Source organism: Malassezia globosa, assembly GCF_000181695.2.
Source record: "Malassezia globosa CBS 7966 chromosome Unknown mgl_sf_1.1, whole genome shotgun sequence".
Taxonomy (NCBI): Eukaryota; Fungi; Basidiomycota; class Malasseziomycetes; order Malasseziales; family Malasseziaceae; genus Malassezia; species Malassezia globosa.
This window is the reverse complement of record NW_001849874.1, coordinates 305,019-324,722: the sequence shown is the minus strand read 5'-3', so window position 1 is coordinate 324,722 and position 19,704 is coordinate 305,019. Positions and strand designations below refer to the sequence as shown.

General features: G+C 53.5%; 8 protein-coding genes across 8 annotated transcripts; 4 read left to right on the top strand and 4 right to left on the bottom strand.

Annotated features, from left to right (window-relative positions):
- Nucleotides 1-194: 194 nt before the first annotated feature.
- On the bottom strand, nt 195-1,874 carry MGL_0155 (uncharacterized protein; the record flags this gene model as incomplete). The annotated part of the gene is made up of 1 exon (XM_001732328.1): nt 195-1,874. One exon carries the CDS (start codon nt 1,872-1,874, stop codon nt 195-197), a length of 1,680 nt encoding a protein of 559 aa, XP_001732380.1.
- Nucleotides 1,875-2,363: 489 nt separating this feature from the next.
- On the top strand, nt 2,364-6,180 carry MGL_0154 (uncharacterized protein; the record flags this gene model as incomplete). The annotated part of the gene is given in 2 exon segments (XM_001732327.1): nt 2,364-2,441; nt 2,446-6,180. Coding segments are annotated over 2 exon segments (3,813 nt in total).
- Nucleotides 6,181-6,265: 85 nt separating this feature from the next.
- MGL_0153 (uncharacterized protein) lies at nt 6,266-8,908 on the bottom strand (the record flags this gene model as incomplete). Its single annotated transcript, XM_001732326.1, has 1 exon — nt 6,266-8,908. The coding sequence occupies one exon, from the start codon at nt 8,906-8,908 to the stop codon at nt 6,266-6,268; it is 2,643 nt and encodes an 880-aa protein (XP_001732378.1).
- A 1,572-nt stretch (nt 8,909-10,480) lies between these two features.
- Nucleotides 10,481-10,915, top strand: MGL_0152 (uncharacterized protein; the record flags this gene model as incomplete). The annotated part of the gene is made up of 1 exon (XM_001732325.1): nt 10,481-10,915. One exon carries the CDS (start codon nt 10,481-10,483, stop codon nt 10,913-10,915), a length of 435 nt encoding a protein of 144 aa, XP_001732377.1.
- A 400-nt stretch (nt 10,916-11,315) lies between these two features.
- MGL_0151 (uncharacterized protein) lies at nt 11,316-12,320 on the top strand (the record flags this gene model as incomplete). Its single annotated transcript, XM_001732324.1, has 1 exon — nt 11,316-12,320. The coding sequence occupies one exon, from the start codon at nt 11,316-11,318 to the stop codon at nt 12,318-12,320; it is 1,005 nt and encodes a 334-aa protein (XP_001732376.1).
- Nucleotides 12,321-12,599: 279 nt separating this feature from the next.
- On the bottom strand, nt 12,600-13,385 carry MGL_0150 (uncharacterized protein; the record flags this gene model as incomplete). Its single annotated transcript, XM_001732323.1, has 1 exon — nt 12,600-13,385. One exon carries the CDS (start codon nt 13,383-13,385, stop codon nt 12,600-12,602), a length of 786 nt encoding a protein of 261 aa, XP_001732375.1.
- Nucleotides 13,386-13,897: 512 nt separating this feature from the next.
- Nucleotides 13,898-16,759, bottom strand: MGL_0149 (uncharacterized protein; the record flags this gene model as incomplete). Its single annotated transcript, XM_001732322.1, has 1 exon — nt 13,898-16,759. The coding sequence occupies one exon, from the start codon at nt 16,757-16,759 to the stop codon at nt 13,898-13,900; it is 2,862 nt and encodes a 953-aa protein (XP_001732374.1).
- A 431-nt stretch (nt 16,760-17,190) lies between these two features.
- Nucleotides 17,191-19,609, top strand: MGL_0148 (uncharacterized protein; the record flags this gene model as incomplete). The annotated part of the gene is made up of 4 exons (XM_001732321.1): nt 17,191-17,265; nt 17,315-17,406; nt 17,447-17,521; nt 17,611-19,609. The coding sequence occupies 4 exons, from the start codon at nt 17,191-17,193 to the stop codon at nt 19,607-19,609; spliced, it is 2,241 nt and encodes a 746-aa protein (XP_001732373.1).
- Nucleotides 19,610-19,704: the final 95 nt, after the last annotated feature.

Sequence of the window (19,704 nt, the reverse complement as noted above, 5' to 3'; positions counted from 1 at the left end):
TTCGCAGTAAGCATCGCAACGTGAATCAGACATGGCCTTACTTTGGTATGTGCCGTGCTGAAGCGACGAATCTCGCGATGCCTTGCACCTGGCCTCGCAGCGCTCGCATCACCGTTTGGATTTCTTCTCTTAGTCTCATGTCCGGACCCGCCTTATCCTTTCCACTGCTCACCACCCGTCTGATCGCGTCCCCTCTAGACAGCCTCGTCATCTTCTGTTGGCCGAGGCGCAAAAAACTCCACTTCTACTACCGTAGCCTCCTTAGGCGCTTCTGGCTCGACACCCCCACGTCCCTGGTACTCGGATGGGTCATGCTGGTGACTGCGATCGTGAGCTGCCTGATATGCAGCCTGTTTGTGCTGCTCGCCCACGAGCCGCCAGAAGGCCTGCTCTGCAGCCTCGACCGAGAGATCGAGCGTCTCGGTGAGATTCGGCACCGCTTGCTGCGCGCGAACTTGACTTGCGTCATCACCGATACAGAGAGATGTGCGTCCTGCTGGTCCACCTGCTGTGCGGACCAGCTGTGCAGATGTATCGACATAGGCAGGGATCGATGCTTCTTGCGTTTCCGACAGAGTATGAGAGCAATAAAATTCCGCGATAAACGGAGCCTCGGTGGTCAGCAGCGTGTGTAGACGCCGTACGGCTCGATGAAGACACGTACGCGCCGACGTGCCCGTTGGGCCGTATGTGCTCAGATAGTACACATACTGTCCCTTAGGGCACGCAAATGTGCCCTCGCCCTGACCAAGGACTATCACGGCATGCTCGTTAGAAGATGGCCCAAATGCGTCCGGTGGAAAGACGACAAGGGCCGTTTCGGGCGCTACCTCATCGTCATCTAGCGGCATGTGTGCAGCCCAATCAATGGGCGCGTCGGTAATCACGACAGCGACATGTTCATATACAGGCGAAGACGACAACGAGGACGTGTCTGACAATGACTTCATAGCTTGTTCATCCTCCCAAGAAGCATTCTCACACATAAACTCACGCGGCGCAGCAACTTGATCCGCTGTGAATGTCTCCTCAATACCAGCGACACGCAATGTCCATGCGTTATTGGAATCACATGCGTGCTTCAGCGACAGAACCTCATGACCAAGGATGAACACGCCGCCATGCACGGCAGAAGCACGACAGAAACCCTGGGCAAGCTCGCCAGCACCACCGAACTGGCCAACAAGGAATGCGGCATCGCCATACCGACCAAGACCGCGAAGACTTCGCCGTGTGCGGTCAATAGCACTTGCAGACGACTCCATCGCATCCCAGCACAGCGCTACACCATACGTCACGGCGCGCTCTAATTGCTGCCCAAGTCCCATCGTCTCTGTTAGGTATCGCGATACACTGACGGACGAGTCAGGCAGCGGCGCGTCTGGCTCAACAGCCGACTGTAAGAAACGCATAAGCTTCCGCTTGTCAGCAAGAGATATACGTCGGTCACGAAAGATGTCTGATTTACTCTTGGGCACACGCTCCAGATGCTCACCGTCCCATACCCCTATGCGGCCAAGCAGGCGGAACGTAGCGTAGGAGGCGACATTCGATCGGATGAGGGCTTCAATCATTGGTCCGCGCGCAGGTAGCAGAACCGGACGCAATGCGATCGAGTAGTGTCGATCAACACTCTTGTATGTCTCAGGTATCGCCCCGGGCTCACACGGCTCGCGCGGAAACGATATGTCGGCATTTGCATGCGTGCTGGCCCACTGAGACAATTCTGAGAGCGTAAGACTCGCCCATTCACTTCCATAGTAGGTATGAGGGTCCACGTGTAAGACGCGTTTGCCTGCGCGACTGAGCGCCGCTGACAAGACTGATTCTCTCACGCCCGTGCCAAGCACAAGAACATCGTAATGATCACTCATGAATCGCTCGCTCCTGATAGTAGAAGTACAAGACGTGCGCCAGAGATCGTTGTGTCCTGATGTAGCACTCGTGTATGCACGATGCCGTCGTGGGGGGGGGGTGAAACAAGCTGCGCAACTTGGGCGGTTGCAACAACGCGTCGTGGTTCTCTTTCTCTCCCTGCGTCGTGTTGAACAGCGAGACTCGCGAGCGTTGGATCACGTGAATTTTAGGGCGATCGAGAAGACGCGCGGCCTGAGGCTCGTCACTGTGCTGTGCTGAGGAACACAGGCCAACAGACCCATTTCCTCTACATTGCCTGGGCATCCCTTCCTTGTCTGTCGTGGAGACCAGGTGTAAGTGAGTGTGGTGTGTCGTCGCATGCGCACGGTACGTGCAGCGCAGTGGAATTTCAGATCCAACTGACATCGCTTTAGTGGGCAGTCCGTTTGTGTGCGCAGATTCGTCCAAGTCCACCACGAACACTTCTATCGACACGCATCGCGACGATGTGCACGAAGAGTGCGACGTATGGCGTTGCTGACACATTTCCGAAGCATGGATTGCTTCCGAAGCAGGCTACAAATGTAGAGTCGTTCCCGGCAGCGCTTTCCTGACTATGATGGACGCAACGTACGTGTGGCCGTTCTCGACACGGGCGTCGACCCTGCGGCATTGGGTCTGGACGGGCCCAACAAGGTCGTGGATATTATCGACTGCTCGGGCGCAGGAGATGTTCCGTTGCAACAAGTTGAGGCACAGGCCCGCACTGATGATAGCGCTATCCTGGAGCTCGAGTCGCCCACGACAAAACGCAAGCTCCTTGTCGATGCTGCATGGCCGAATCCATCAGGTGTGTGGAAGGTCGGTACCAAGCGTGCGTATGATTTGTGGCCGACAGGGCTCGTTGAGAGACGGACGAAGGAACGAAAGAAGGCGTTTGATGTGAGCCACGCGGCTCTGCTGCAGCGTGCGCTCGACGAGCTGGCGTCGGAACGCGCTTCGACTCCGTCAAGTACGAGCGATGCAAAGGACCGAGATGCCGCCGCTCAGCGCTGCGAGGAGCTCCAGGCACGTGTATCGGTGCTGAAAGACATGCACAAGGCATGGAAAGACCCAGGACCCGTCCTGGAGGCCGTCGTTTTCCACGACGGTATGCACTGGCGTGCTGTCGTCGGCGGAGCGGAAGGCGACGTCATCGATTCATCGAAGGGCGAGCCAGAGAGTCAACATGCGATGGTGCTCGATCTTCGCGAAAAGCCGCGTCTCACTGACTACCGTTTAGAGCGCGAGTGGGCGTACTTTGGCGAAATGGACTTGCTCACATATTCGGTGAACATCATGAACGACGGACAACTGCTCTCGATCGTTACGCTCTCTGGAACGCATGGCACGCATGTCGCGGGTATCATCGGTGCGCAGACGCAGGACCCGGCCACAGACGGCGTCGCTCCCGGCACAGAGATCGTGAGTTTGCGTATTGGCGATGCGCGTCTTGGCAGCATGGAGCAAGGCCAGGCGCTCTTGCGCGCTGCCCAGGCGCTGATCGATACACGCTGCGATGTTGCTAATATGTCGTATGGTGAAGATGGCGCATTTGGCGTAGAAGACAAGGGCGCTTTTGCTCATGCGCTGCACCAGGTCATCCGTGAGCACGGCGTGTGTTTTGTTTCGTCAGCGGGGAACAATGGCCCTGCGCTCACAACCGTCGGACAACCAGGCGGCACGACGTCTGGTGTGTTGAGTGTGGGTGCGTACGTGACCGCTGGCGACATGCAACAAGCAGAATATGCGCTGGTCGAGCGAGGTGTGCCTTCGAATGTCACAACTTGGTGTAGTCGCGGCCCTACAGCCGATGGCGCCGCTGGCGTCTCGATCTATGCACCTGGTGCTGCGATCACCTCCATTTGCCGATATGCTTTGCAGTCGACGCAGCTGATGAACGGCACCTCCATGAGTAGTCCCAACGCGGCTGGGGCCGTGGCTCTCCTCGTCGGTGCATGCAAGCCAGAAGGCATCACGCCTACGCCATTCCGCATCTTCCGTGCCATCCAAGAATCAGGCGCCGATGTGCGTGATCCACAGGGCATCAAGTTCCTCGATGTCGAAAAAGCCTGGGACTATATCCTAGCGCATCGCGACGACCCGTATGCAGACGCTGACATGCGTGTGCGAGTAACACGTGCAGGCAAGCCTTTGAATGTCGTCGATCAGCGCGGCGTGTACTTGCGCGAGGTTGAAGAGACGCATCGAACGACGCAGTTCCTCGTCACGGTGCAGCCGACATTCCGCTCTGGCGAGACGCAACGTGCATATAAGCTGGATCTCAAAACCTCGCTTTCAGCCACCCAACCATGGGTACATGTGCCCGAATTTCTTGCCCTTGGCGGCAATGGCCGTACGTTCGAGATTCGGATCGCCGCGGACGCACTGCCGCCCGGTTTGCATACTGCACAGGTCATTGCTCATGATACCGAGCGGAATGGTGCCGTTGTCTTTGATGTGCCGATCACCGTTGCCAAGCCTGTGGTGCTGCCGACGGCAACGTACGCATACCCACGAGTGCGACTCGCATCTGGGGACATCCACCGCGAGTTTGTGCAGGTGCCGATGGGCGCCACATGGGCCGATGTGCGTGTGCGGAGTGTGAAGCACGAGGCTCCAGGCACGAGCGTGCGCTTCTGGCTGCACATGCTGCAGCTTGTGCCGCAACGTCGCCTAAGCAAGGTTGAGCAACACTTTGTGCTTGCATTGAACGAAAATGAACCCATCAGCAAACGCGTGCCTGTGTATGGTGGCATGACTCTTGAGGTGTGCGCAGCACAGTTCTGGTCGAGCAAGGCTGGGTTTGAGCTGGAGCTGGACGTCGAGTTCCATGGCCTCGACACGGTGCCCAAGCTCGTCGCTCACTCGGGGGACGCGCACACAAAAGTCGACGTTACCAGCCTCGTGCGGTGTGAGGACTTAAAGCCCAGTGCGTCGCTCGACACACGTCGCACATACGTGCGGCCGTCAAAGTATGTGCTGCGCCCTCTGCGGGAGCCGCGCGATCGTCAGCCGTCGGGGCATCAGCTGCATGAACTCGTACTGGAGTACCCTGTCATTGTTAAGGATGCTTGCGCGCTGACGTGGCGCTTGCCGCTCAGTGGCTATCTGTATGATGCAAGTGTGACGCTTCTCACGCAACTGCTCGATGTGAATCAAGCTCAGGTGGCATTCGGCGATGTATATGCGAAACCAGTAGACGTCGCAAAAGGCGAGTACACTCTGCGAGTGCAAGCATTGCACGAGTCGGCTGCTGTGTTGGACCATCTGCATGCAATGCCCCTCTCTCTCGAGCAGAAGCTTAAGAAAGACATTTCTCTCGACGTATACCGCGACCATGTCGACCTACAAAGCCATGTGCGTCCGGCGAAAGAAGCACTCAAGCTGCACAAGGGCGAGCGAGCAGTCTTGTGCATCGACACAGCACTTCATGGCGAGCGCTGGCCAAGTGATGGCGTCAGTGTCCATACTGGCGATGTGTTGTGCGGCACGCTCACGCTGGGCGGAAGTAGCGATGCAAAAGCTGCCAAGGTACCGCTGGACGTGGTCGTTGGTCTTCCACCACCATCGAAATCGGCCGCGACTGCAGCCCCAAATGACCCCCAGCGTGAACCTGCGTCACTCCCCACGCTTTTGGCCGGCCTTGTCTGCAAGGTACCCGAGTCTGACAAGTCTGCCTTTGTCGAGCAGCTGGTGCAGAAGTACCCGACCGACTTGTCCGTTCGCGTGGCTGCTCTGGATGCATGCGATGCTGAGGACGCTGATGCATCTTTGCGCGCTGCTCAGGGTGTGCGTGAATGCATTGATGAGACGGCATTGCGCCTGTGGCTTGGCGCTAAGCAGCCGCCCACAGCTGAGCAGACGCATGAGCAGAAAGCGACGGCCAAAACGATGCAAACGCACAAAGCTGCGCTTGTGAATGCACTAGTCCGCGAGGCCAAGGCCCACGCACAGCGTGATCCGTCGTCACAGGTTTGCACGGACGCGATCATGCATGCAAGGCAGTATGTGGACGACAGCGATGCTCGGCTCAGGGCGATGCACACGAATCTGCTTACGGCTTGGCACCAGCGGAATGAACGCTATGGCTATGCACTCCAGGGCGTGCGGAAGCAGCTTGACGACCTCGGCCGCGGCACGAGCGACACTCGCGATGACCTGCGCCGAGCGCACGACTTGCAATGTGAGTTGCTTGAACACCTCCGATGGGACGTATGGCGTCACTATGAGACTCGGTGGGCGTGGCTACGTCGGCCGAGCACAGGCGCTGCGCCTTTTTAGATCTCCGGCCTTCGGAAGTGGACAGGTGTTGAGCGTAGTAGTTGATGAAGAGAGAAGCGGAATGACACCGATCGCTGCGACTGCCTCAAGATGCGTTCGTGCTGAGCCATGCATGGAGCGGCTTCTCATACTCGCCTTCGGCACGATCGCCGCCCCATCGTTGGAGAAAGAGTGCACGGCCGCCTCCAATCATACACGTGTGTGAGTGAACGGCCGACTCGAGCCATCCAAGTGCTTGTTGTCTGCTATCTGGTGCATCGGTATCCCAGTGCAGACCAGCGAGCATGAGCATGCTGCGTACAGCGCCATCCAAGTGCAGCTGTGGCAGGTGCGAGATGCGTTGGTGTGGACCGTCTGCGCATGGCACTGCGCCTGTTGCCGCGAGACTGAGATGCGCGAGATCCATTGCCTGCTGCCTGTCGTACACTCGCACATGCATCGCAGCTCGGTGCCACACATCGACCATGTCCGGCTGGAGTTTTCCGCGCGTTGGTGCATACGTCTGAGCAAGTGCGTCTGCCACGCTTATGAGCGACTCTGCCATGTCTTTGTGTGCCTCGGCCGCCGCCGCATGCCCGTGAGTATCGCCTTTCAAGAGTGCACGGCTCCGATCCTGAAGAGGCGGCCAATCACGCGCAAGAATCTCGTCTCGGCGCTTCCGCCGCTCGGCGCCATCGGCTGCGTCCAACTCACATAGACCACAAGTACACACAAATCCGTGCTTGGCAAGCTGTGCCTGCCTTGCATCGTAAGGTACTTCGCCCTGGACGTATTGATGCATGATTTGTGTGCCCTTTGGCAGCGGGTGTAAGGCACGCGTCGTGACAAAGTCGCCGAAGAACACCGACGACACGTTCGGCAAGCACGCGTGATTCAGAATAGCCGGCAAGGGATGTGGCATCGTCGAGCGCGACATAGGGTCGTTGCCGGCCTCTGCCGCCGGGACGGCTGCAGGTCCAAACGCATTGAATCGCAGCACGTTGTTGACGTAATGCGATGACACGCAGAGCGGTGTCGCTGAGGACAATGGCGACACCATGTGCAGCGCATCTTTCACTTCGTACATGGCGCGTGTCTGCAGTGGGTACGGTTCCAGCACGTAGTGTGAGTACGGTGTGTCAGGCCCCGCCGTCAAGCCGAGGAACGGCAGTGCTAATTCTGGCCGGTCCATCATCGCGTGCATACACCTCGTGGCCGCCAACACTTGCGTCGTTGTGCTTGTGACGCCTGTATCTGGGTTGCAACGAAGTAGGGGCATGCCCAGGCACGCCGCGTCTTTCGCATAGCTGCTTCCCATGGCACGACAGAACAACAAAAGTTCGCCTTCTTCCACATCGCGTGTCAGCACAAGACCGCGTCCAGCGCCTGGTATGTCGGCCACACAAACGGGTCCCACGTACTCAGCATAGTCGTAGCGGGGCGTCGGATCTTGAAGCGTGCGCAAAAACATGTCATACAGCTGTGTATCGGAGGGACCTTTACGACCAACCTCCAGTGCTAATTGTGCGGCGCTCCGCCGATCTGTCACTGCCGCTTGCTCTGATTCAGATAAGGACATACCTGCACACTTGTCCAGGCATTCGCACACTCGATCATACAGTTGCAATGAGAATAGTACTTCCGCCTTGAGAAGGGTATCGTGAACGAGCGCAGGACATCGAGAGTTTTCGCGCCGCCTCGTCTTTCTTGCCGCCGACCAAATACCAAACAGTTCAGCCGCACATATCTCGCGCCAGGCTGCGCCAGGCCGCTCTTGCTGCAAGAGCGTGCGGACCGTTGCATGCACACTTTCCCGAGACATGTCGATCGGCTCTATATGGAGCTGCCATGCTCGTGTAAGGGGTCCTTCTTGACGCCACACCACGTTGGACACAGCGTGCTCCTCCATCACAGGGACCTTGTGCTTCCATTCGACCCCTTGCAGGATCGGATCTCTCGCATCAAGGACATGCACATCAGCGGGCGTATCGACACGTACACCAACCATACCTTTTCCACCAGTGACAGGACCACCTACGCCCATGTAGTGCTGGCTGACATATGGCTCGCGGATTAGCAACACGCTACCGATCGGCAAGAGTGCGTCGAGCTCATCTCCGTATAGATGCAAATTGGGTGTAAAATGCGCAATGCTAACGGGAATAGCGCCTCCTTGAGGCGTGACACCGACGAAACAACAGCTCGCATACAGAGCCAAGCGCGACGCGACTTGAACAAGTAGGTACTTGTGCTCGTACCGTTTTGGCGCCATCAGCTCGTCCATGTCCATCCTCGAAAGAGCGGAAACCGGCTTCTCCGATGCGTACGTATGCTCTGTATCCATGATTTGGCGCGGTACATATACGTGTCCATCATGCGTGGAACCGGCTTCACGCTCGGCATGCCGGCGACGAATGGCTGCTTCCTGTGCAGCTAGCAACGCTTTCAGGGGCACGGGCTTGACACGCGACGGCTTCTTTCGATTCTCAAATTCTTTCTGCAGCATATCTGATTCCTTTTTGAGTGCTGCATTGTAGTTATCGAGCATGGCTTCGGTCGCTCCGCTCATGAGAGCCGCGTCCATCAAAGCACTCGCGTCATCCTCATGGAGTTCGATGCGCGCAGGCACAGCAAGTTGCTGTGCAAGCTGCTTTTCTACGCGTGGGTCTGGATCTACTAATGCAACAATTTGCTCGCCATGTGGCTCAGCCAGCTCCAAATTGCGCAGCGAGCGCAATAGTTCTTCCATCAGGACAGTGGCCTGTGACAATTAAATGAATGAGTGGCTCCATGTCTCGAAGCGCATCTCTCCACTTCCTGAAGCCTGACAAATCTGTACTAAGATTGTTGCTGCTCGTGAAATGACTAGGGGCACAATCGAACCAATGGGTCACGTGTGCTTCCAGGCACGGTGGCAAATCATGCGTTAATTCAATGAGTCCTTGTCACAGCTTTCAATAGTGACGACAAAAGACGAGTCACTTCGTGTGGGATTCGGTGGTCTTTTCTCTTGGGAAAGGCAACAGTCGTCTATACATCTTGTTCACGTCCGCAACTGATCGTTCTGCATTCGGAGTTAAAGGATACCCCTGTCAAAGCAGCCCGTACCGCTGTGAAGACTTCAGGTCCTGACTCCTGTTTGCAGCATCTACCTACAAAGAAAGTCGTACTCATTGACCGCCACAACCAACTCTAGTATACACGCCACATCTTTTTCCAGTACTTTGACATTTGATCACACAGGAAGCCAATCTGTACGCCGAGATGATTTTCAGTGATTCCTCGGAAGGCTCTGCCTAATGTGCTTGGCTTAATCTGTTCGTGTTTCTAGCTGTCGAATTTCTCCTGTTCCCAGTGTCACTGTCTTTTTACGAAATACTTCTTGGTATATCGACTCGCTTGATGTCACCCATGTCTAATTCGATCATGAAAGCTTGGTCCTCGTGGCCTGACTCTTATACCTTTGATGATGCACATGAGGCTTATCGTACCCACGTGTCCACATCCGTATTGTCCTCTGCTTCGGAAACTTCCACAACTGTCACACGTACTGACGTTTCACCCCTTTTCCTGAATGGTAACACGAGCAGCAGAGAAACTTCTCCTGCTACATCCACTGGCTCTAGCAAGACCAGGCGCTTAAGCGACGCAGTGGACGTTGATGATGACTTACTTGGGTCCCGTGCACCAATTCCAGCTGCGAAGCGTTGCAAATATAATTCATTCTCATCATCATCGCTTCCTTCGTCGAATGAAAGCACATCTTCTTGTTTCATGTCAGATGAACCTGCCTCTTCTGCAAAGTATGATTGCAGCCTGATAGCTCCGTTGAGTCGCAGATTGTTTGTTGAGCACCTTGTCGGTACGTATCCCACTTCAGGCACCATTATTTAACGTCTCAATAGATGTTGCCGTTTCCACCATTTCATCCATCTGGGGACGATTCTCGCGTGAAAGTCGCATGCAGCTGCAGTTGGATCCCAACATTGAATGTAGGGATAATGCCGTCCCTCTTGCGCTTTTCGTTCGTGAGATTCTTCGCCGGAGTCGCACTAGTTGCTCAACGCTCCAGGCAGCGCTGCTGTATTGTTCGCGATGCAAAGATTCACTGCATGAACTTGTTGATAAGGCCACTAGCCCGTCAAGTCATGCTAAAGACTCTCATTGGTTGTTGAACGTGCAGTCAGGAAACAACAAATGGTCATTAAGCTCAGAAGAAAGTTTTCGGGTCCCTTTACCTTCCGTGACAGACCCATGCGCCGAGTTGATTTCTTTGAGTGGCGTCAAATGCACCACCTTGACATCTGGGCACGCAGCTCCGATGCGTTCTGCTTCGCCTTTGCTTTGTGGACGACGCATGTTTCTTGCTGCCATTGTGGTAGCTTCCAAGTTCCTCCAGGACCGCACGTATTCCAATCGGACATGGTCCAAGATATCCGGCTTGGGAACACAGGAAATTGATCAACTCGAACGCGTCTTCTTGAAAATGATTCGTTATGACCTTGTCGTAAACCATGCACAGTGGATGAAGTGGACAGCTGAACTTTCTTCGCCACATGTAAAATCCTCATGTATCACTGCTAGCACAGGACAATCTGCTGTGAATCCCACCATCTTTTCTCCTCCTCGTCTCCATCGTGTTACATCAGAAAATGTCATTGGTCAAGCGCTTCAATTTGATTCATTGCTAAATGAACCTCAACACAATATGGGTCGTGGGAAAAGGGCTTTTTTGCGTCATGGATCCAGTTGTTAGTGCTACGGAACTGCGCAGTCCAGAGTATCTCGTTTTTAGATACAGACCCCTTTTTTCGGCGGTCACTATGTTCATAAAGCACAATTCATGTATGAGTTCATGTGCACAATAAAAGAGGTTTGCCATAGCGAGCAACTTGCTACTCAAGAAAGCGTAATGGACCACCCTGAAGACTTCATTAGAACAAGAATCTTATTGAACTTAGAGATTTCAGAACCCGAATACTTGCACTTGTTAGGTAGTTTCATGCATCAAATATCCCATGTCTGCTTTGTCAGTGTGAAGTATCATTTACAAGTATAGGCCAAACGACCGCATAGATGTTGTTCAACACGCTTAGTAATGCACGAAAGAATTGTTGCACATCAGGTATCTTTGCGCTTAGGACACCACTGCCATCATGAATGTGACAGGTGTGGCCTGGCCTGCGTTGACAAATTTCTTGGAAGATGAGGCTGACTACAATCTGTATGGCTACGTGCCGAATTATGGTCCCAATATCCTTTTTCTTGTCCTATTTGCACTCACGACCATTGCGCATTTTGGCCAGGTCTTGTACTATCGACAATGGTGGATGCTTGTAATGCCAGTGGGGACGCTAGCTGAAGTGGGCGGCTACATCCCACGATTCATTGGGCACGATAATCCGCGGAAACGTGATCCATATGTTGCAACCATGGCGCTTCTAATCATTACACCTTGTCTTTTTGCTGCTGTTCATTTCACGGTTCTAGGCCGGATTTGTACACTGTTTCCGCGGAAGTACTCGCTAGTTCCGCCCGTTATGGTAATGCCTTTTTTTGTTTCGGTTGACATTATATCGCTCATTGTACAAGGTGTCGGTGCAGGAAGTGCTGGCTCTGCAGACACTGAAGACGACGCCGCGTCAGGGTCCCATGTGACAGTTGGTGGTGTGGCTGTACAACTCACTGGTTATATTGTATTCATGCTAAGCTTCCTCATTTTCGCTGAAAGAATCAGGCGGGATCCTCCCACAGGTATAGCGCATTACAAACCACTGTTGATGGCTACTTTCTTTTCCAGTCTATGTATTATACTTCGTTCCATCTACCGTGTTATTGAAATGGCAACAGGTTGGACTGGATCGATCGCCACCAAAGAATGGTGTTTGTTTTCTTTTGATGCCTCTCTGGTGCTCATTGCATGCGTTATTTTGAACTTTTGGAATCCTGCACGCTACCTACCGAAGCACTTTAGTTGGAAGTATAATCCTGAAAAGGATGTCAACAGCCCATTCTACAAAGGGTCTCGCGAAAATCCAGAGGACGTTGAAGCTAATGGTGAGGGAGCATTGTCTACGAGTGAGAAAGACAAAGAGAAAGTACCTCAAAACCCGGAACATGAGCCAGAGGAGAAATTTATTGATGCACCCCTTGCAAAATAATGCATTGCATGATGATGATGATGATGTATGAATAGGAAACATCGTCACGATGAGCCGTCATGACTGTTGAGAGATGATGCTATGTTACCCACGTTGCCAAGACACTACCCTCTTTCCCTTTGTTGCATCGCTTTTCATTAGTTTATATCTTATTTCTCATGCTACTAAAGAAAGGCATATATATATATATATATATAAAGTTTGGTCGATCACTACTTCTATCGGTAATGTTGGATTGGGAGACTGTCAAAATGTTCAGTCGTCATCAGTCTGGATTGGTCAGCGACATACGCGAGGAGCATGACATACCTCAGCGAGTTTAGGAGCCAAGTAGTACCGCACATGGCCGTTCTCAAAGGCAAATTCCACCAAAAGAGGAACTTTGTCAGCCATATGAAGAGTAACAGCTGAGGCAAGAGGAGCAGCTTTTGTAAAGTTAACGAGGTACTGGACACTAAAGGTGAGCGCCACGGCCTTTTCGAGCTGAATTTCGACCGGCACCATGGCGCCTGTTCCTGATGAGCTACCAGCGCCAGACATCTTGCGTTTCTTGCTCATCCGATCGCCGTCTTCGTCATCCAATGGATCCATGTCATCATCATCCTCCAGACGGGCGTTCGAGCCCGACCCTTGCTTCAACGTCATACGGGCGTCGCCAATTTCGCCTTCCGTCGAAAACGTGACGCCCTCTTTGGTGATGGTGATTTTTACACTCTCGCCGACATTCGAAAGGTCGCGGCAGATACGTGCAAACTCATTTGACGATAATTTGACAACAGCGTCATATTCAGTGTCAGGAATACCAAGATGCTCAGTGTCAATGTCCATGAGCTTGAGGTCGAATTCACCAATCCGATCGGAGCTCGTGCCTTCAAATACAAGATGCAGGCTATCCGCATTGTCGGACTTGCGCATATTCAAGATATCGTTGTTGTTGGCACTGCGTAGCACTTTTGTGAGACTCGTGATTGCCATGCCGATACTCATGGGGCGATCGCAACGGTATTCTTCAAATCCATCAGCTCGAAGTTCCACGGCAGAAAGAGCCACATGTGAACTATCCATCGCTTGCAGGCGCTGCACAGGTTAGCACATGACAAAACAAATCAGCTTGTACGCACAATGCCTTCTTCATTGCAGTCGAAATTCGCATGCTCAACAAGATCCTTGATAGCTACCCCGTGTTAGGCGACTCCCATGATCCACGTGTACATACCATCGAGGACTCTCTTCAGCTATAATTGCGTGAGTAATTCTTCGACCAAAAAGTGCACATACCACAACAGCCTGTTCAATTTTAGCCTCCAGCATGATTTGGGGGTGCAGGAACGGAGGAAAAAGGCGATGGACTTCGCGACGCGCCGCGTGTCGCGGCGCTCAACACGCATTAAACGAATAATTTTATTTTTTTTCTTTCTCGGCCGCCAAATCGTCGTTGGTCTAATAATGCACGTGCATGTATTCGAAGTCGAATCTAGCGTGAGCGCATCTATATTTCGTTACGTCTCTATGGTACACACGCGTGTGATCTTACAAGTGCGTGGGTGTGTAGCCGAAATAATCGGGCAAGCATGCGCTTATCGTGATTCCATCGATCGTTTGGACCGTGCTTTGGAACGAAAAACGGCGTATCTGTAGTAGGAGTACAAGAAAATAGGAAACACGACGAGAGAAGAGGCAATACCTGCAAAGGCACGTGAGTTACTGTGCATGGGCTCGTCCGGACGGTCCGGATCTTTTTGGTTGTCCGCAGGAATATACAAGTTCATACTAAAAGTCGTGCAAAACAGAGTGATAAAAAACACAATGTCAATCACCATGGTTGCCAAAGTTATCACTGTGGCAATATGGATCTGGAATCGGATAGAGATCATAGACACCCTCGCAAAGAAAGACGAATGGGTATATTTTAAGCTGGTTTCCCGCTCTTGGAGCTGTGCCAGCATAGAAGCAATGTGATCGAAAATGTCGTCGAAGTACATCCCCAATAAGCCATTTTTCCGTTCAGGCCGGTCCATATCGACCAGACGCTTGCGCAAAGCTCGGACGACGTCTGCTTTCGGCACAAGCAAGCGGGTGAGGCCTATTACTACCTCACGTACACGTGCAAGACGGAGTATAAAATGGCTTTGGTCCATAGCATCATATGTGGAAAACGCTTTCTGTTTCTTTGCACGTTTGGTAAGGTACTCCACGTATTCAGCATTGCCTTTTGGCAAGGCACGCAGGATCTCTTCGGCAACAAAAGCGGTCTCCCTTTTTCTTCGGGTTTTAGCGAAGAGAGGCTTTGTGAAGAAACGTTTCGCTTGCTTGGACACGCGCTCATCCTTCTTGAACGGCGTAAGGCTTAGATCGTTCGATAAATAGTTGACATACTCGACCTCGTGCTGAAGGAACGACACGTATGGAAAGAATGCATCGACGATCGAGTCGTACAGTGCATGCACGATCCAGTCGGAGCTACGCTCCATCATAGTAAAAGATGAATTCAGCCTGTCGCGTACTTTGTCGGTGTGTTTATGCACATCTTCAAAATGGAATGATAAGACACCGTATGAAAACACCACGAGATATAATGTTACTGCACCGGCATTAAGACCCTCGAGACCTTCTTTTGCGTCTTCTGACTTGACCGTCTCGATGTGCACGCGTCCGCTGCCGACATTGGGTTTAGGCTCTATGTTGCCGGGGAGAGGCGTGCTAGGAACTTGTGCCTCTACAAGTCCTGGCGACACAAGCAAGTGCTTTTCGCGGGTGTCGTCCGTCCTCTCAGCCGGCTTTGTGAATCGGAAATAATTCTCATCGAGTGCGCGAAGCACCACAAAGTAGTAGCCAAGGCGTTCAAATGTCTCGACTTTCTCTCGCTGTTCTTGCTTCAAGATGTCTTCCACCGTGAGTGGATGAAGAGGGAAGTGCTGACCAAGCTGCTGCATATCTTTGTAGGTCGGACAGCGAATATCAAGCCACCAAGGATCGGAGCGAATTGACGCCTCTGTAATATCCTCATTCTTGACTGAATCCGCTATAGCCGGCTCAGGATAGCCGTATATGTCGAGTGCAGCCTCTGGTAGCTGCAAGTCGCCAGGTTCCTCAGGGATGGGACTGACTTTTCCATGGTTTGGAAATGGCGACATACGTTCTTGTCGAGGGGAGGTTGCCCGTCCAGTTGAAAGTGAGCCGAATGGCATCGGCGAAGGTATTACATCACCCGAGATATTGGAGCGGAAAAAAGGCGTAAGCGGCATGTCAGACATGTGCCGGCCAGTCTGGAGCTCATGCTCAAAGGCCTCGGCATGTGGATCATGCGGTGAATCAGCAGCTCGGTCAGGCACATGCAATTCAAGTGCGGGTGAGGGAAGTGCCAAATTTTCATCACCCATGATTGGCTCCACTGTTGTCGGCGCCGGAGGCGACGAAAGCATCGGCAGACCCAAATCGCCAGCCAGTCCATCATTTTGTCGGTGATAGGAAAAGTAGTGCTCCATCCGATCCCATATAGCCCTCCAAGATTGCGACACCACAACGTTGGATCTACTATCGCCCGTAGGAGCAAACAGAGTGTACTCTGTGATGCCACCCGACAATTCGCGAAGACGCCGCGCATTGCGACGCGCCATGCGACTGGCCTTGACGATATGCACTGGACGCTCCCGACGATTAGCATGACGACGGCGCTTACGACGGCGCCTTGTGCCGGTAAGTGCACTCAGGCGCGGCGTCCATGGTGCAAAGGCTGACGAAGCACCAGGGGTGCTAGTGCCAGCCATCTCGCGACGTGAGCGACCACTGGCCAATGAAATACGATCAGATGGATCCACATCCCGAGATGAGCGTGCGCGAGACGTCGTTGAAGACGTTGAAGAGTCTGAGTCCCTGTCACTATCATCGTCATCGGTGCTGGAGTCTGAGGATGGGTCGTCTGAATTGTCGCCAAAAAAGGAAAGGAGACGAGATATCACCTGCGGTCCGTTGCTCGAATCAGAGTCAGAGCTATCCGAGTCTGAATCTGAGTCTGAATCTTGGTTGCGTTCTGATTCACGAGTGCCAGAAGTGCGCCGCAAACGATGCGCTCGTCGACGAGCACTGCGACGCGCAGCAACGTATTCATCGAGTCCACGATACACTTCGCCAGGCTCATAGTCATGTGGTAAATCCTCCGGATGCAAACGAATATGTGTTCCTGCGAATTTTAAGCGTGTCGTACGTGCGTGATGGTCGTCATGTTGCTTTTCTGTCAACGGAGAAGCGTGCGCTTCCTGCATCGCAAACGTGGTATGAGGAAACTTTTCTTGCGTGGATGTCGCAGTGGCATCGGCTGATGGATTCGTTGTCGGATTTTTGGACGCTGATGTATTCGGCTCTGGGGGCAGCTTGGGTACCGATCTCCAAGACGCGGGCCACCAACTGTGCCACGAGCTACGCGTGGGTTTCTCCCGCATCGTCTCGAAAGAAAAATACTCCGCGCGTCTTCGCAAAGAGAATCCACGCAGCTATACGTGTATGAATCGCGCAAATGCAGCAATTGCCTGGCCCAGCCAGTATGCCTGCGGCGAAAGCGTCTGCACGATGAAGCCTTAGCGCAATAAGGTTTCTCTTGCTTGACCGGAACCCACAATCCTCTCAGTATATTATATTCTCGTTATTGACGAGTGCGTCTGATCTTATGCAAAGAGAGCTGCAGCACCACACCACGTGTGGGTATTTCGGCCGAATGCGTTGTCTCCAAGCAACACACATGCAATTCATCATCATCATCACGACGGCGGCAGCAACAGCAGCGGCAGCGGTGGCAACACAAGCAACGAGAGCCGTCTGATTTTTTTTCTGCACGCAAACAGACTGTGCGGCCTCAGAAAAGTAGATCTCTCTTATGTCAGTGAGTGCGCCGTACAATGCCGCGGCGGCTGATAACATTGATGCGTATGCTTTCTGCAACTCGTTCTGGGTAGGTCCTTGATGTCCGAAGAATTAGTTCACTTATACGCATGGCATAGGGCGAGAATGACGCTGGATACCATGTGATGCAAAGTTTTATCAAAAATACGACTCGGACTATGGAAGATCTGCGGACATTTTACCAGGAGCGGTGCGTGTGTGTGTGTGCGTGTAGAAAAGCTTATGACTAGGGCTGAGATCGAGCGAGACTATGCGAAACGATTGTCAAAATTAGCGAAAACATCGCTAGGAAAGTATGAGACAGGGTACGTGGTATAGGATGCTGGCCTGCGGCATAGGCAGTGGCAAAATTCCCGTGTTTCTCCATACTAACACCCTATGTGCGATGTCCTAGTCCCATGCGCCATGCACTCAACACTGTGCGCATCGAAACAGAAGCACAGTCAAAATCACATTCGCAGCTGGAGAATTCGATCCGGAAAGAAGTTGAGGGTCCGCTTATTGACTTTATGCGGCGGGTCGACAGTCTTCGGCGCGATGCCCAAACATCCGTGACGAAGCTCTACAAGCACAAGCAATCACAAACACAGTACATGAATCGAGCACGCGAAAAGTACGAAACCAACTGTACGAAGATCAACGCATACACGGCGCAAAGCAATATGGTTCAAGGACGTGACCTCGACAAAGTCATGGCGAAACTCGAGCGTGTCCAATCTAACATAGACAACGACGACCGCGACTATGAGAGCTTTGTGCGTGCGCTGCAGGAAACGACACAGAAATGGAATTCCGAGTACAAGAGCTTTTTGGACATTTGCCAGGACGTGGAAGAAGAACGCCAGGACTTTCTCAAGACGAATGTCTGGGGTCTTGCAAATGCCATATCTAGTATCTGTGTGACGGACGATGAGGCGTGTGAACGTGTCAGAGTTTCTCTCGAGGGCTGTGAAGCGGCGCGTGATGTACGCGAGTTTGTGAGGGAGTTTGCCACGGGCTCCCTGATCCCAGCGGCGCCTGACTATGTCAACTACGCGCAAAATATTGCACCGCCCTCGTCTGGCACTGGCTCTGCCCACTTTTCTCGCCTCTCTACACGTGTTGGAGAAGGTATGAATCCGCCCAGTGCGTCTTTGCTTGCCACGCAGACGCCGGCGACTGCCCAGCTCAGCACACCTGCCTCCGCACGACCTATGACACCGTCACTGATGACGCCTGTACCACCCGGTGGTGGATTGCGTCCCATATCACCATCAGTCATGGGCCCCGGCACGCCTCAGACACCCGCCTCTATGGCGCTTCATTCAATGCAGGGCCCGAATGCGCCAAACTACCTCGCTGCAATGAGTCGTACACCACCTCCCCAAACCATTTCCCCCGCTGCCCGCACACCGCCGCCCTCGACCTCGAATCGGAATAGCATGTTTGCTCCGGGAGCCACACCCTTGGCTCAGTCACAAACACCTCACCTGCAGTCGCCCATGAGTCCCGGATCAGCACCGCCATCCGCATCGATCCCTGCAGCGGCATCCGGTCCTGCTCCTGGACCTGCATCGTCACAGCCAGCATCGCGACCGGTGTCGTCGCACATTAGCGCAACACCTGCGTCTGATGAGGATGATCCCATCGCAAAGGCGCTGGCGAACTTACGCATGCGCCAGAGCCGCAAAAGCCCCGCATCAGGCAGTCGTCCAACGAGTACGATTAGCTCACAATCGAATGTAAACGTGCCGCCACCACCAAATGAACCATCTCATCCTGGCCAACCGGTGTCGACAGACCCTCGCTGGCAACGCGCAGTATCGCCAGATCCTCGGAATGCACGTTCAACATCGCCGGCTGCCGCGTTCATGCATCCACCGAATCGTGGCACGTCACCTTTACCTTTCGAGCAGATTCACAGTCACTACGGTCAGGCCTTCCCCACGGAACGTCGAGCAGGTACGGCCTCGCCGACCCATCCGGCCTTGCAAGCGCAATCAGGGCGGTCAACAACGCCTCTGGGTATTGCGCTGGATGCGCATGGTCAAGTGGCACAAGACACAATGGCTGGTCGGTATGGCGCAGGCCCTGGTCCCGCACAGATGGGCCCCGGAGGAGTCGCAGCAGGAGCGCCGCCACCGCCCTCCAACGAGCCGACGGGAGCGTCGCGGCTTGCTCGTCCACCTACTGGACAGTATAGCGAGAGTGGCGAGCCGATTCTGTTCTATGTCAAGGCATTGTACGATTACCAAGCATCGTTGCCAGAGGAATTTAGCTTTACCGCTGGCGACATCATCGCTGTCACACACACTGAGCCTGACGGGTGGTGGCAAGGTGAATTACTGGATGAAACACGTCGCATGCCAGGCGCAAATACCTTCCCAAGCAACTTTGTAGTGCTTCTTATGTAGGAATGAGATGCGTGCCTCACTCGCATGGCGAGGTATATGAGTGCAAGGAGGCATGGATCATGTGAGCCACACTAACAAGAGTGTTGATACGGCAG